The 16,906-nt window shown below is 35.8% G+C and overlaps 2 protein-coding genes across 4 annotated transcripts; one reads left to right on the forward strand and one right to left on the reverse strand.

Annotated features, from left to right (window-relative positions):
* The first annotated feature begins 6,536 nt into the window (after window positions 1-6,536).
* LOC123906690 lies at window positions 6,537-7,368 on the forward strand. The gene has a single exon (XM_045956662.1). It carries the CDS (start codon window positions 6,613-6,615, stop codon window positions 7,102-7,104), a length of 492 nt encoding a protein of 163 aa, XP_045812618.1. The 5' UTR covers window positions 6,537-6,612; the 3' UTR covers window positions 7,105-7,368.
* Window positions 7,369-7,836: 468 nt separating this feature from the next.
* LOC123906689 (mediator of RNA polymerase II transcription subunit 33B-like) lies at window positions 7,837-16,561 on the reverse strand. Of its 3 annotated transcripts, none has more exons than XM_045956660.1 (10): window positions 15,699-16,561; window positions 15,291-15,610; window positions 15,097-15,188; window positions 14,448-14,799; window positions 13,656-13,866; window positions 12,444-12,558; window positions 12,198-12,359; window positions 11,389-12,055; window positions 9,593-9,799; window positions 7,837-9,259 (listed from the first exon to the last, which is right to left on the reverse strand). In XM_045956660.1, exons 1-10 carry the CDS (start codon window positions 16,406-16,408, stop codon window positions 8,139-8,141), a joined length of 3,957 nt encoding a protein of 1,318 aa, XP_045812616.1. In that variant the 5' UTR covers window positions 16,409-16,561; the 3' UTR covers window positions 7,837-8,138. The 3 variants fall into 3 exon arrangements, with proteins under 3 accessions (XP_045812616.1, XP_045812615.1, XP_045812614.1); XM_045956659.1 differs by having other exon boundaries at window positions 7,837-9,262; window positions 15,699-16,537; XM_045956658.1 differs by having other exon boundaries at window positions 12,198-12,558; window positions 15,699-16,523.
* Window positions 16,562-16,906: the final 345 nt, after the last annotated feature.

Consider the following 16,906-nt stretch of genomic DNA (forward strand, 5'->3'; position numbering starts at 1 on the left):
CTGAAGCAGAGTTCAGGGCAATGGCACAAGGTATATGTGAATTACTATGGCTGAAAAGCATCTTGGAAGACTTGAGGATAAAGAGTGATGAACCAATGAAACTCTATTGTGATAATAAATCTGCTATTAGCATAGCTCATAATCCAGTACAACATGATAGGACCAAACATATTGAAGTTGACCGACACTTCATCAAAGAAAAATTAGATAGTGGTCTAATTTGCACTCCATATGTCTCTTCCCAAGGCAACCTTGCAGATCTTCTAACTAAGGGGCTGAATGGCAATAACTTTGAAAGAATTGTTTCCAAGTTGGGAATGATAAATATTCATTCACCAGCTTGAGGGGGAGTGTTGTAAATAAATAGTAAATATTCTATTATTAGGAGTAATCTTCTATTAGTAATTTGTATTTGGCCCATGAGCCCATTAGGTTAGAATAGCCTATATAAACACATTAGTGATTGTAAATTATTCATAACTTGAAATATAATAATATATTCAGTTTTCACATGTTCTATACACCTAAGCCTCATGGCTCATGTTCTGGACCAAATGTGGCTTGTTGGTGCTTCAAGAATCATGCTTATTGTTGCAAAGGTTGCTACATGTAGTTTCACTCGAGAGTAATGGATCTCATTCGAGTCTCCTAATCATCTGAATGAAACTGGTGAGATGTATCCGGAGTTCTTGACTGATGTAAACCTATCAGTATTAGGATCTGTTTACTGTGGTATTTATAATCCTTTTGTAGATTGCACTTTGCGGATGCATAAAACAGTCCCCTAGATGTGTATTAGGATCAAGTGTTAGGCGACCATTATTTTACAACTTGGTGTAAGAACTAAGGTCTCAACCGTGATGTGTTCTGTTAGGACTTATAATAAATGGGAAGATTGTAAATCAGTAAGTAGTAAAGATGGTTACTAATTAGGACCATACCCCTCCCATTGTGCAGGTTAATAAGTCATTTTATGAAAGTCGTAAACTATAGAATGCTCTGGTGAGGGGAGAGTGCTCCCTTGGGGTAACCTTAAGTGCAAGGTTATCATCTTGTTCATTCCTATTATTTCCATTCTGTGATAATACCATAAAGCTATTCAAGGAATTATTCATTTGATAATCTCTCCTCCATAAAGCTATTCATTTGATTCCTATTATTTTCATTTTATTTGAGCCATAAATAAAATGATAATCTCTCTTCCATTCCCTATTCAAGGAATAAGAAATAAAAGGGAACTGCAGGTTGTTGTGGGTTATTTTGAATATTAGAAAGTGGTTATTTGGGGGAGAGAGAGAGAGAGAGAGAGAGAGAGAGAAACCAAGCTCTCAAATTCTTGGAAGGGAGAGAACCAAGACTCTCAAATTTCTTGGGAAGTGGGAACCTATTGTAATATTACTATTAATTTGTATTTTGGTACCAGTTTCTATCAGTGAGCTGCTGGGAATCTGAGTTCTAGTTTCTACCACTCAAATATGCAATATAGATCTGTGGGTAGCCAGTAGCCTTCAAACTTCAAAGGCATTCAGATTCTAGGAAGGTATTAAGATGTCTTATGGTCAATGACCAGCCAATGAAGGTATTTATTGAGTGCAATTCCAGCGAACACATTTTTTCTTGATTTCAAGACCACCACTCAGATGTAGCATTATATACATTTATGTATGCACGTATGTAATAATGGTTGTATGTTTGTAGATATGTACATATGTACTTGTATGTATGTATATATGCATACATGACTAAGATTTAAACATAAAGCCATGCAACTTTTCTAAGTGATTGTTATAACTTTTCGAAAAAATCCTGTTACGGTTTAAAAAACTTCTATCTTGACCATCTATGTATAGTCATGTGGTCAAGATTTACTCCTCTCGCTCCACAATATACACATATCCAAAATGTGTTGTTTATAATATATGTATGGAGTTCTGTGTCTATTGTGAAGTATCCATCTGAGGAACTGATTTGTTTCTCTACTCATTATTTACGTAGTATCTTTCATGTGTCTTTGCAGGATGTGCTGGATAATCTATCCAAAGAGGTGGGCTCATCCGTGAGGATTGTAAGCTTTCTCAGAATGGAAGTCAGGGAAGGTATTGTAAGGTGAGACCCGTACCTTTTTGGACATTTATCTTCTCCTTCCTTCTTTTTTTTTTTAGCGTCGTGTTATATACTACGTTGTTGTCATTGAACCAACAGAAGAATAAACTGAAACCGACTGAATATGTATTGATGATGAACAATTTCCTTGCTATATGCCTATTCTCTTTATCTACTTAAATGATTTCCGCACCCTCCCTTCCTAAAGCTGCCAAGTGCGAAGTGTCCTTTTTATTATGTCTTCCCACTTATTTTCTTGTCCTTCTTCATTCGTAACCAGCTGCCCTTCTCTCCGCCGGCCTTGCTCTTGCGACACAATAACCAGCTGACCAGTTTAAAGTCCTAAATTTCTCCATTTGACTAGATAAAAATCATGTAATGCATATATAGCCTAAAGCATTATCAACCCAAAATCATGTCTTCAATCTAACTTCCTGTGATCAGATCCAAGTTCCTTTCTTGCTTGGCAGCATCCTATTCCATGATTGACACCCTCGCAAGTATTGAGAATGGAAGAATAGAAACTTGGACTGAATTCTCGTCATGTTCTTCATATCAGAAAATGTAGTTGATTTTTTTGTTATTTGATTTTAACTATTTTATGGACATCCAATTTTCAGGCAAGAAACAGATGCATCTGAGTCTGTTGCTCAGGTAGCCTAATTTAAGGTGATTTAGTGCAATAATGGAGGAAACTTAACAGAGATAATAAGGTTTGTTTTTAGAGGCTTCTGTTCTCCAACTCATAATATTCAAAGACGCATGCTCCATGTATTGATCCTGGAAAGTAGAGGTACAAGACTCTGTTGAAAATTTTGCTCCATTTTGTAAAAATTCAATGGTTTCTGTTAGTATGTACTAGCGAACTCTGGACTCTGGTGTACTCTCCTGGTCTTCCCCATCAGCAAAAAGCCCAAGAAAGTCATAGTCGCATTACATTTGTGTAGCTTTCAGGTTACTTGCTTTTTGTTATTCTCTCTTCGGTTATTGTTTTTCTTAGTTCAAAGAAAATAACTATTTTGATCATGCAAAGCTGAAAAATATATTGATATACGAGCTTCTCTTTTAAATATGACAAACAATAGTCCAAAAGCAGACACATCTGTGGTTACCTTTGCCAGATGCAGTGGCGGGAAACTTTATCAAATATAATAATTTATTCCTTCGGCCGGTGCTACGTTGGACCATTTTCATAAGTGGTCAACTCTGGACAACTGTTTGAAATTATCATAAATTCTAACAATTGTCGATAATATTCTTTAAGATAAATAATTAACACACTCCTATCCTTACAGATAAAACAATGACAAGATTGAAAATGTGTAGTTCATAATAGAGTTAAATATGTTTTTGGTCCTTATTAATATCTCAAATTTTATTTTTAGTTCTTATAAATTTTTTTCGCAACTTTTGATCCTCAAATATTTTCTATTACAATTTTTGGTCCTGCTTTTTATTCAACATTTGTGTACTTTCAAATTTTTGAATGATTTTTTGTATTAATGTTTGTAATATTATAAAACCATCTCCTACATATCTTTTCTCCCCCTAAATTTTTTATTTTGCCCTTGTAAAAAACTTTGGAACGCATTTTTCTAAGTTTTTTAGTTCAAATTCGAAAAACACGTTTCAAATTTTTTTCAAGAGAGGCAAAAAAGATGTTGGGGGGAGGGAGAATTTTTCTTGAGCTAAAGATGAAATCCGTAAGTCATGAATTCAAACCCAATCAGAAAACAAAATACTAACAATTACTAACTTTAACTGTTCTTTTTATCACAAAATTGGATCCTCTCCTTTCAATGATACTCTCCTCTTTCAACAAATTGTGTCTAAAATTTTATCACTCTCTTTCACTGTTTTTTTTAAACATTTCTCTCTCTTGATCGTATCTCTAAAATTTAGAGAAATAAAAACAATTTGTAGAAGAAGAAAAAATGAAAGAATTATTAAAAGAAAAGGATCCAAATCGGTTTATCACCATAATGTATACCGACATATATATGTAATATACGGAGATAAATGTAGCTAATCATCAATGCAAGCTCCGGCGAGCCGTTCTCACACTCCATAAATAGTGAATGAGATGTTATCCAATAAACCAGTAATATGACAACTTGATATATACATGCTAATGGAAATTTTTTACCATTAATATTTTTAGTCACTAAACATATAGTTAAACTATAACACTTATTGTAAAATGAAGGAGTAAAAAACATAGAAAAATGATTGAATTTTTTTTTGTCAAGTGATTTGAATTACATTTTTAAAATAAACAAATAAAATGTTTGAAATTTAAATACCGGCTCATGTATAAAACACGATACTGAAATAAACTCACGGATACGCGATCAACTCTTATAATACAGGTATGTAATAATAATTGTATAATAAAAAGTAGGCTTTAATGCACTTTTGATCCCTCTATTTTGAAAAACCTGAACTTTTGATCTCTCTATTTTAAAAGTCAACTTTTTTATCCCCTATTTTGAAAAACGTGAACTTTTGATCCCCTATGTTAGATTTTTCTGAATTTTAGTACCCGAACTCAATTTGGTCAAATTTTTGCTGATGTGTCAACAATTGGTATCATATGACGATTAACCCGGCGAAATTCGAAGTGGCAAGGTTCAATGAAACGAGCAATTTCGGATTATGGCAGAGAAGGGTTACAGAAGCGTTGCGCGAAACGAAGCCGGCAGACATGGATGATACAGATTGGGCAGAGATGAACGAAAACAGTAAAATTAACCTCTATACACACACACACACATATATATATATATATATACACAATAAAAAATCAGTAAATTACCCAAAAAAAATTAACGATTGAAAACAAAGTCAATGAACGATTGAGAGGAAGCGAACAAAGACAAATGATGTTAATACGAGCGTGATTATTTGTGTTTCTGATTTCTTAGGGTGTCATGATTTGGGAACCGACACGGAAATGTTTTGTCAACATGGAAATTGCTACGTCATTAATGAGCTTGACACATCAGCAAAAATCTTACAAAATTGAGTTGTGAGACTAAAATTCAGAAAAATCTAAAATAGGGGATCAAAAGTTCATATTTTTCAAAATAGGGGATCAAAAAGTTGACTTTTAAAAATAGGAGATCAAAAATTCATGTTTTTCAAAATAGGGGATCAAAAGTACATTAAAGTCTAAAAAGTATCGGTATAAAGCACTATACCCAAAAAAAAAAGTACTAGTATAAAGCAAGCTTTTTATTCATTGCTATCATTCTTTATACAGTACTTTATAGAATGTAGAATACATAATACTAGTAGAACGAAAGAATGTATTGGAAAGTTTTTTTTGTTTTTGTTTTTTGTTTTTTTATAGTTAATGTATTGGAAATTAGAAATATAGAATCAACCATCCTTCAAATATGATAAGCTGGCAACTCCTTACAGACACAAGCTGACCGACACCGTCAACGTAGGTTAATGTCACGTAAAGGTGATCTAATCAGCAGTCTTTCGTGAGTTCACATGCATTTTATTGTTTTAGGTTAAATAAGTAAATGTCTATCTAGTTTCAATTTTTTTTGTCAAGTAGTTTAGTAACTAAAAAATCCACCTTAAAGATAAATAAATAGAGTATTTTTGGTTCGAATCCAAACTCCTGCACATATAATACGATATCCCTGCTAACTGAGCTAAGCTCACGGGAACGTCTATATAGTTTCATTGATAGATGAAAAAAAGGAAACCAACAACGGCAAGAATAGGAGAATGGATCTCTCCATTTTTTTCCCCTCAATTTTCCTCAATTTTTACATCTCAATCCTTAACCAACTACTTTTTTTTTTCTTTTTCAAATTCCAACTTTATTCTCTTTTTATAATATGAATGGTCTTGATTACACATTATTCTCTCAATTTGTTTTTTACAATTGAGAGAATTCATTCTCGTAAGAACAAGACTTATAAAACTTCATCTAAATTTTATTTTATTTTTTTGGTTTACAATGTTGGCAATGAGAATGAAACCTAAGACCTCATACATACTACTCAAATCCCTCACCACTAGATCAAATCTAGTGGCTTCGTCAATAGTTTAAAAAAACCTCTTATAGATTATTATAAGAATAAAATTCTATTTAATTAAATTGTTTGTCCCAACATTATCTATATACATAAGTCTCTCTTTGAAACATTGCTGTTTATGTTTCACGCGTACATGAATACAGAATAATCAAATATTAGCTTGTCACAAACAACAAACTAGAAAACGGGAAAGAAGCATCCCATCGATCTTACTGGCATTTATTATTTGTTTTCAACTTAATAATTAATTAAATTAATCCCAACGCGACGCGGACGGACACTATCACAATGTCAACCATATGCGTATGTATATAACTCTGCACTGGCCACAGTTGAATCTCTCAAAAATACTTTCCAATTCCAAATATAGCTTAGCTTCATTCCTGTATTTTACTAAATTGTTATTAGAAGATTTCATTATATTAATTAATTAATTAATCTATATACACATATGGGGAACTACATCTCTTGCAGTCTATCAGCAGGAGGAGGAAACAAGCAGTGGAGAGGTATAAAGGTGATATTCCCATGTGGAGAGATACGCAAAATTGAAGAAGCAGTGACAGCAGCTGAGCTTATGGTTGAGATGCCAAGTTTCTTCGTAGTAAACACTCGTTCACTACAGATTGGAAGAAGGTTTTGTGCCCTCAATGCCGATGAAGAACTTGAGTATGGCAACGTTTACGTGATGATTCCAATGAAGAAGCTTAACTCCGCTGTCACAGCAGCTGATATGGGTACCTTGCTACTCACTGCTAAAAGGGTCTCTGCCAAAGGGAACAAGATTCTTCCTACTGCTGAATCTATCTTGGAAATGGAATCACAACCAAAGTTGAACTTGGATGACATTGATCAAGAGTTGTCTATGCACAGATTGTCTTTATGCAGCAGCAGGTCAAAGAAGCCTTTGTTGGAGACCATAGCAGAAGAAACAGTGTGCTGAAGCTGAATACAAATTCAAACCTTGCTTTCTTCTAATCTGAGCTACTAAGCACAAAGTCCAGCTTGTGGCTTTCTTTTTCTCTTTTTGTGATTGATTTGTGTCGTGCTCCATATTGTTATGAGTTACACACTTACACGGGCATATCATTTTTAGGATTTTTATTTGTTATATGTATGATGATTAGATTTGTATGTATGAACTATAATCAACATTCAACTTAACTAATTCAAAACGTTATGTTATATTAGGCTATCTAATATTCAATTCTCTGGCTCCAAAATTTTCAATCCATAAAGTTGAGTTTGGATTAAGGGCGAAATTATGATATGCCCATTTGGCAGTGGTGTCTGTCTACTATTTTCAATTTTTTTGATGTATTTTAACCTATATCTCAAGTTATCTACTATACTTTAAAATACATTATGAAATGGGTTTTAGTAATAAGATGAAATATGAACGAGAAATAGAACAATTGTACTATTCTCTTGCAAATTCTGTGGGCCCCCTTGTGATTTGGCTGACTCATCATATTCTAGAAGGTTTGTAATATTGGGCTTCATTACACATTACACCAAATCAAATCAAATCATACAAATGATGGTACGTCATAGTTGTGCATGTGGAACAACTAATTTCCTCACTGGTAGACGTTTGATGCAGACCGAGGATGGATTCTACAGCCAAATTATCTTCATAGTCACTGCTCAAGAGTGCTATATATCCAACAAGATGTTTTATATAAAAAACAAAAATATTGCCGCAAAATTTAGTCACATGACCTACAACAATTTTTTTGGTTTTTCTACAGAACGACAAAATCTTTTATCGTAATACTTGCTATGATTTAATTGTTTATACGGTTGGTTAAATGTAACTGCTCAAAATTCAACGGAAAATATGAATTTAAGAAATTTACATTATGTACATAACTAGTAGCATGTCTGGGATCTAGATTCCTTACAGTTAGAGATTCCTTGCAACCAACAAGTTCGGATCCGCAAGCTCAATGCACCATGTTCCAAAGTTCTGACCAGTTAAAATCCATTTTGGCTTATCATTTCAGCTACCTCACCCATGAGGCTTGCCCCTCTGATTTCTAATAATTGCAGAGCCAAGTCGTCTTCATTCAACTGTCTTAATCCCATGCTCACTCTCTTCAACATGCCTACATCGAGTTCCTCGATCCATAGTGGCGTGCAACTCACCATCAAGCTCATAAACCCGGACACATAGGCACGCCAAGTTGCACAATCACAACGAAGTGATATTTTCCCATCTAGAGCATTTGCAAGAAATTCTAGATGAATCCCAATAACCTTTGGTCGTCGTTTAGATGCTGTTGATGAAGAGTCAATACCCCAAGCAAATGTCCCACTAAGTACAGCAAAACATGCCAGAGCATAACCTCTAAGAATGGCAACCACAACCCCAGATTCTCCCGCTTCCTGCTCCACCCCTTGGGCCGATAAAAACCATGAAGGTAGAGTTTCTGTTATCAAAGATTGAATCAAACTTGTGCCACCAGATATCCAAAGAAAAGAAGCCCCAAGAAGGGCAGCATGCTTGACACGTGTCATCGATGCAGCAAGAGAAACCTGTCCATATCTCATTCCATATTTAGTCTTCTTTAGCTTGTGCGCTTCACCGTTGGGCAACCCACCACTTGCTATATCTCTAACCAAAAGCATTAGAAGAGATACAATTTCTTCTGTCAAGAACATAGCATCTCTAATAGACCTGTAAACTCGCAAGTAGAGAATTCCAGGAGCAACTGGAGAGATCCCTCCTAAGAAGTGAGAACCAAATCCATGACCAAGGAGGGCACCAACACCACCATTGTTATAAATACAGGAAGAACCAAGTCCAAGAGTAGACATAAAGCAACTTTTTAGGAGCTGAACTACAGCATCCCTGCTATGGTGGAAGACAGTTCCAGAAGCAGAGAATACAAAAAAGTCACTCCAACGCTTCACCTTCTGAGCCCACAAAGAACCTACAATGGGCATGCAAGGCCAGGGGCAACCAGCAGAAAGGTTGATCAAAGAAGGGCCAATCAAAACAAGAAAGCGCTCAGAAGATTTATCAAGTTTGTAGGTTATTGTAAGACTTAGAAAAGCCGCCAAAGGCAAAGGAAGTGTAGCTGGAGCATTCCCATCTGCTTGCAGCAGTTCAAAATGTAGTGTCAACAGATTGATATTGTAAACCTTGTCCATATAAATATATAATGTAAACTAATCAGTCTACAAAAAAATAGCATGTGCATTCCAGTAACAAAGAAGTATGGATATTTCCAGGTCAATCATAAATCTGGTTGTTAATTGAGACTTGAGAGTTGATCATCACCCAAAAATTTCAGGTCAAAAGATTTTTTTTTATGGGAAGGTCAGGAGAATTATGAATATGTAAAACACATAAAAAGTTAGTTGGCCTACGGAATGAAAATGATATAAATGCAGCAAGTATCATCTAAGAAAGTGAATTTGCAAACCTATTGCGAGGCTTGGAACATCAACACCCGTGGCTGCCAGAATTTTTTTGATTTGTTGCTCGACAATGGATAAATTAGCAGCAGGACTGGGCCAATCGGTTCCATTCATAAAGGCTGGTTTCCATACACCACGTGTTACTTCAGCTGATAAATAGCTTACAATGGTTGCCAAAGATGCCGGAAGAAAATCAGCAATATCTTTTAGACCTGAGATAAGAAGCAAGCACATAGACTTACTATTAAGCAAAAAATTTCAAAAACGAATAATCGGTTACCAAAGGAACTTGTTTCTGCAACTACAAAGGTCACCAAAGGAACTATGGTACAATTGATAAAATCATGTTTCCGTGTTTGTGCATTTTTGCGCTGCTTAGTTTTTGTGTTTCTGCATTTCTGGTTTGTTTTTACCCAGTTTCACTAATTTGTTGGAAATGGTTTATGTGAAATGCAATAGAAAAAAAAAATAAGAAAAGAAAGTGAGAGAAGGGAAACATGGTGGTCCCATGAAGTAGCCAAGAGGAAATTGGTTTTAGGACTGAAAGAAAGACTGCAAATAGTTTCATGCTGTGTTTTTATGACTTTTTTTTGGTACTGTGCAGATCACTGACTCAAAGAAGTAGCCAAGACAGAAATTGTCTTAATATGGTCTTGCTTGTAATTGTAGGTTCTGCTATCACTGGTCCAATTGGTAGTGTGCTGATCTGTGGTCTAGGATTGCAACCTTGCAAGTTATGCTAACGCTATTGTTTAAGTTATTTTGTTTCTTCTATTTGATGTTGTCCCTGCCCCTGGTTTGTTTTAAGTTGAATATTTTTAGAAGTTACTGAGGATAGCTTGTAAGTTCTTAATTTCTCAAATTTGATGTTGTCCAAAATTTGATTTTCTGATCTTGAAAATCTGAAACAATGATGGGTAATCAGCTTTTGATTGGCTTTATGGAGGTTGAATTCTACTGCTTATGATGATTTTGATGTTTAATTGTTGCCTTTGGAGAAGAATTAATAAAATAGTGTAATTTTGGAGTAGAAATAAAGGTTAAAAAAGTATAAATTCAGTTCTTTAAAACTCCAAATACACACAGCTCAAAAAATAAAAACAGTTCACTTTGCAACTTTGCATAAAAAACAGCTTGGTTCCTGAAAGGTTAACAGTTCAGTTTTGCAAAGAAAAAACAGTTCGATTCGAAAATACAGAACCGGTTCACCGAACCTTAACACCAGTTTGGTTCGACTCGGGAAGAACCATTAATGGTTCAGTTTTTCCGAACCATTGTCACGGTTCGGTTCAGTTTTCTTCCTAAACCAAGCCATGAACAGTCCCAGTACCCTCTATCTTTTACATTTTGTTAATAATTATTAAATATCAACAAATTTCATGAATTCCTACACTACACCTTTACCCCACAATCAAATCAAATGGCAATGCACATACCATAAATCCTATATTATGAAACCCTAAATCTCAACAAGCAATATTCCAACATTAAAATGAGAAAAACAATATTTAGAAAATACTAATCCAAGTAAATGAGTAGAAAGGCTGTCATCAGAATTTGGTATCAAAATATCTTTGGTTTTAGAAAATATTTATATTCAACCTTTTCACTGTCTTAGTTATTCCAAGGATCCCAATGCCATGTTCAATCTTCTTTAATTTTTTCATAGGATATCTTTATTCCATAGTTCCGACATTTTTAGTTTAAATTTTAAAGCATGAAAGGCTCAATACAATCCTGAGATAATTCTTAATGATACATAATGATAATGCAAAATAAAACATGAGGAAATTGGGCAAACCTGTAGCCAGTTCACGGGGACTGAGTCTTCCGTGAGCACAAGCTGTAAGTGCAGCATCAAGAACAAATGGAGCTGCTTCAAGGATATCCCATGCTGGCACTTTGAGTTTCACCAAAGCGTCGTCCAATGAAGAACCAGAAGAGTTGCTGTTTCCTGAAGTTGTAGATGTCAATGATTGAGCACTTTTATTTATTTTCTTGCACATCATGCTTAGGAGTGCATCAACAATCTGAAGAACAGACCCTCCAGGAACAAGAGCACATTGAGTTGATGCAAGACATTCTTGATGTTGCTGATACCACGTGCTCAATTTTGGAAAGGAATCCATAAATACAGGCTCTGAAGAAAAACTTATCATTTTTGAAATTCTTCTGCTTTTTATTCTATCTCTTGGTGATTTCCCAAAGGATGCAAACAGACTATTCCGAACCAATAAAAGGTACTCAGGACCTAACTGTAATCCTAATGCTGGAGTTGCTGCACCTCCCATCACATGTTCAACAGGTGGATGATTAAACCGCCATAATCTCAGCAGGAGAACAAATGCATTAGAGAACACTGCATGATAAGAGAGCTTTTCACCAGTTGCAGAAGTCCATGAAACACTAGGAACACATGATCCAAAAGCCTCACATATTGGCATTAGTGCAGCAGCAAGTATTGGAACCTGAAAAAAGATGGTAAAACGAATTCACAAAATCAGGAAACAAACTATACGCAGAAATAGTGGAGTGAATTGAAGATGCAAACTTTCATTGTGCATGTACAAGTATGCGTTAAAATACACAGTTTATAAAATTTGAACATACCGCACCATGTAGGGAGAAAATGTGAACACTATCTACAGGTGAAATTCCAACTAGAAGGACATTCAAAAATGGAGCATAGCTAATCAAATGGTTTTCAGTCCCAGAGTATTTAGTAGGAACCGGAGGAGAAAGCAATTTTATGATGAAAAAAACGACGTGTTCCTGCAAACAAAGACAGTCATTATAATCATGAAAGGAAAGAAATGAGCCAGACAAGGTTTTCATATTATGAGAAAGTGAGATCACCTGCACATTCCACCCACGTACTAGAGATGCCCCACAAAGAACGGTAGCTGCAGATATCTTTTCTTCATCTGAGCCATTGATTGCAAATTCAAAAATTTTCTCAATCTCTGCTAAGCTTCCATCCAATTCAAAAGCTTAAAATTCAGTTGCATTACTAACAATATAAAAAATAGAGCATTGATACACACGACTTCAGGAAAAAGAAAGGGGAAACTGAAGGCAGATATTAGGAAAAACTACAACCAATTAGACAGTTGCCATTTACAAACATAAAAATCTCTATCAATGCATGTGTGGTGAAAATGTCTATTTAAAATCTGTGAACCCATCTCAAATTTGGCTCAGAAACAAGTTATATCTCTTCATTTCCAGATGAAAAAGGTCACTTTATCCCAGATTTATAGGACAAGGTACTATGCAAAACCTTTTCAATATTAGTTATGGTATATATTACCTTAAGCTTAATTAGTAAAATGGTCCCTTAAAGACATTTTAGGTTTCAAAATGGTCACTTAAAGAAAAAAAGGTCCGTTTTGGTCCCTTAACTATTGACCGTTAGTCACAATGGTCCCTTCCGTCAGTTTTTAACACAAAATGTATTAGGTGGACTAACATTACATTTGGTCCACCATAGATCTCAATAAATCTCTTAATTTAAACCGTTTGATCTTATTGAAAAACAATAGCCATTGAATTTTGAATATACACTATATCTAACGGTGCACCATTATCAACTAATTTTTTTCTCTATTTCTTCATCTTCTTCCTTACCTTGTTCATCATCTTCATCATCATGTTCATAAATTATCAAATAAATCCAGAAATAATTATCCCCATATGAAATAATACATCAATACAGTCACCTCCTTCTCTCTTTCATCGCTCTTTCAGTTCATTTCTCTTCAGTTCCCTCAAAATTTGTTAATAATCGAAGCAAAAGTTTTTAGATTCCCGCAAGATTTTTTGTTTTAGAAACAGCAAAATTATCAATAATCACAATGAGTACAAGGTGAAAAGAGCAGGATACAAAAGAAACCTGCAACACACCAGAAAGCACAAAAAAAGAACTACGCCAAAAAAAAAAACAGAAAACAACAACTCCCTATACTTAAGGCAACTAAACCGAAAGGGAATCAAAGAAACACACGGCAAGAAACACCGGCAACACCAAAATCAATTAAGGAAGCAATGATATATGAGGCAGCAGCATACCTGGAAGCAGGAGTTGCGACTAAGGCATTAACCAATGGAGGAGTTAATGGTGAACCCTGCATCAATGATGACCAACTAGGCAAATGGTTAGGAATACTACGAGGTAGTTGATTGCAAGGTGCACCCACATAACCAGGCCAAAAATAAGCTGAGGTATCAATCAGATGTCTCGCAATACAAGCCTCAATAATCAGATGCCATAGGTTACCAGCTGCAACGAATCATAAAAGAGGCATAATTAGGAGAGCCCAAGACTAACATGAAAAGACCTTAACAGACCACCAAATCCGAGAGCAAATCAACATAAGAAAAGATCATCGACAAAAAAAATTATTAAATTAAATGGATCGAGACTAAATTGAAAATGATAAACAATTCAAGACTAAAATTATGATGGCCGAGATAATGATAGAGATAAGGGCCATGTCCTCTGCCCCAGAAATTTAATTAAGAAACACTTACCAGGATAAATGAACGTGTACATATACTAGGTAGTAGGGACCATATTAACTATTTGAACTCGAGAGCCAGGAGTAGGCCCACACTGTTCTTGGTGTTAACTTGTTGTGAAGTTTCCTTACATAATAGTTATAATTGGATGAAATTTGTATTGAATTCATCCTAAATAAAACCATTCATTCATTTAAATTTTAGGCCCCCAACATTTTAATTACATTCTTCCCGTATCTGAACATATCACCCACAAGAAAAAGAATGTATGATCTAGTGCAAATAATGACTGGGGTTCCTTCTGTAACTGACACTTAGATATTCACAAAAGCAAACACTTACAGCAGTTTGTGGGCAAGTCATTCACATTCATATATTCCAAGTATCCACTATGTCCCGATACAAACATGATAGCCTTGGCAGCAGCCTGATTAGCTACCCAAATAACAGGTTGAGGTGGATTGAGTAAATCCTGATAGTCACCCAATAACTGTAAACTTGTAACCAATTCCCCACGACGCTTTCCCATAGCCGGCTTGTCCTTCCTTTGATTCGTAGGGCTACGCTCGGCTTCTTCAATCAGTTCACCTTCCTCTTCTTCAATAAGATTAGTAACCACAAGGGTTGTAATGCACAATAACATACACAAGCAGGTATCAAGGCGAGGTACAGGACCCTCACTAGGATCCCTCTCCTAAAAGAACAGGAAAATGAATATGTTAAGTCTCAAAAAGAGCTAATAGAATCCAACAGTGTGCAAGCTATCAGTGTCCCTAACTCAAATTTAGTCAAGAAGCAGTAGATCTGACAGCGAAAATAGAGAATGTAAAGGACACAACATTTTCACTCATTTTTATGGCTGAAATTCTGCATTTGACAGCAGCACCTTACACATTTGTAAGCTCATCAAACAGTTTTTGGGACATAAATGAGGGCAGAAGCCCAGAAGAGGTTTTAGTTAATCAATTGCCTGAAATGGGTTGTTTCTTACCCGTTGAACCAGTCGCAGTGCAGCAATCCATAAACCTAAAAATGTATTGTGCCATGCAGTACCATTAATAGCTTGTAAAGCCTTCACCAACCCTGCAAGCGATAAATGAAAAAGAAAAGGAAAAAAAAAAGAAGGTTATGTATTAGTTGTGAATGGACATATTAAAAAAAATGAAGGCAGAGAGAGTAAGTAACCAGTAAGAAGTTCAATAGTGGCAGCCATGACATGATGAGCATCCATTGCATCCTCCAGTATTAGATCAATGGGAAGCCAAAGTGAACTATCATTATGAGATTGGACCGCACTTGCACTAGCACTTGCAGCCAACATTGAACTCAGCTTCATGTTCTTCTTATTATTCTTATTATTATTAGGTTCACAAGACATAGGCCAGTTCGATTTTAAATTCAAAGGAAAAAATGACTCTGGAGATAAATGTTTCAAGCTCCTCAAAATCAAGGAGTTTGCCGCAAGCTGCTCAAGTTCATCAACGAAAGCTCCCCAATGCGTTGACCTACAAATAAATAAATAGTTAAATAATAATAATAAATATAGAAATTAAGAAAGGAAAAACGAGTTAGTTAGTTAGTTAGTGAGTTTACATGTTTCGTTGAACTAAGGAGAGGATCCTTGAAGTGAGTTTGTGATGAAGAAAGCGCGCAATGAATTGAATTGCGGTTGCGGTATTTTTAGCGTGCAGGTGGTGGGGGTTATCCAATTTTTCAATAGTGAGATCGAGACCGGGATCGACGAATAATAAGGATTTGTGGCGTTGGAGTAAGCCTTCGTCTTGTAAGGATGCTTGGAGTAACTGCCAGACAAGAGTGAAAAGAAATTGAACTAGAGCAACGCCAGGGTGAGGGTGAGAAGGAACATCATGATGATAATCATCATAAAGTTGTGAAAGACTAAGAACGTGGTGAATGGAATTCATAAGAGAGGGATAGTTAGGTGAATTGACTAGAGAAGAGAGAGAGAATGCGTGTCTGTTGAGGAGGTGTAGGTATAGAGAGTAAGCGGCGGGGTGGAGAACTGGATGTCTGTTGGGAACTACTTTGGTGGATAGAAGAGCAAGGACCAGGAAAGGAGGTACCATTCTCACTTCCATCGCTTTCTCGAGGTATTTCCATGTCGCCGGCACGTTATTTTCCCAACATATGTGAGTTACCAGACGGTGTGCCAGCTCCACCGACGGTAACGACACACCCGCCGTGTTCAGACATGAGCTCACCTCAATCGACCATACAACAGCCTCCGTCTTCTTCTCTTGTGACCACTTTGTTATCTCTATTACCCGCTCCCACGATACCATCGTCGTCGTATGTATCGTATGTATTCTCTCTAACTCCCTCTGCGTTGCCTTTTCTGTGCTCTCTGTCTTTTTTTGACTAATCAACTCACTCTCTGTCTTTCTGTGCTCTCTGTCTTTTTTTGACTAATCAACTCACTCACTGTGTACTAGTGTATTCTTTTCTTTGTTGATTTTTCTTTTTTTAAAGTTGCAGATCTGAATACATGATTATTACTGACATTTGAAGTTTGTCAAATTAATTGTAGGCTTTGTCAATGACATTAGGCCGTTTTATGCTATTAATTCGGATGTTATGAACCTGTTTAGCGAAATTGAATATGTAATGATTTTAAATGAATGAATATTATTGCATTTGTCCAATTTTTCAAAAGCCCGAACTAGTGGTCTTTTGTGGTCTGTTGCGCTTGGCAATAAGAATAACAACGTGGATACTAGTTAAGACTTCTGACCTGACTCGAGCATTAGGTGGTTGGATTTACTCGACCGACTCTTTCTATG

The sequence above is a fragment of the Trifolium pratense genome, linkage group LG2 (assembly GCF_020283565.1).
Source record: "Trifolium pratense cultivar HEN17-A07 linkage group LG2, ARS_RC_1.1, whole genome shotgun sequence".
Lineage (NCBI taxonomy): Eukaryota > Viridiplantae > Streptophyta > Magnoliopsida > Fabales > Fabaceae > Trifolium > Trifolium pratense.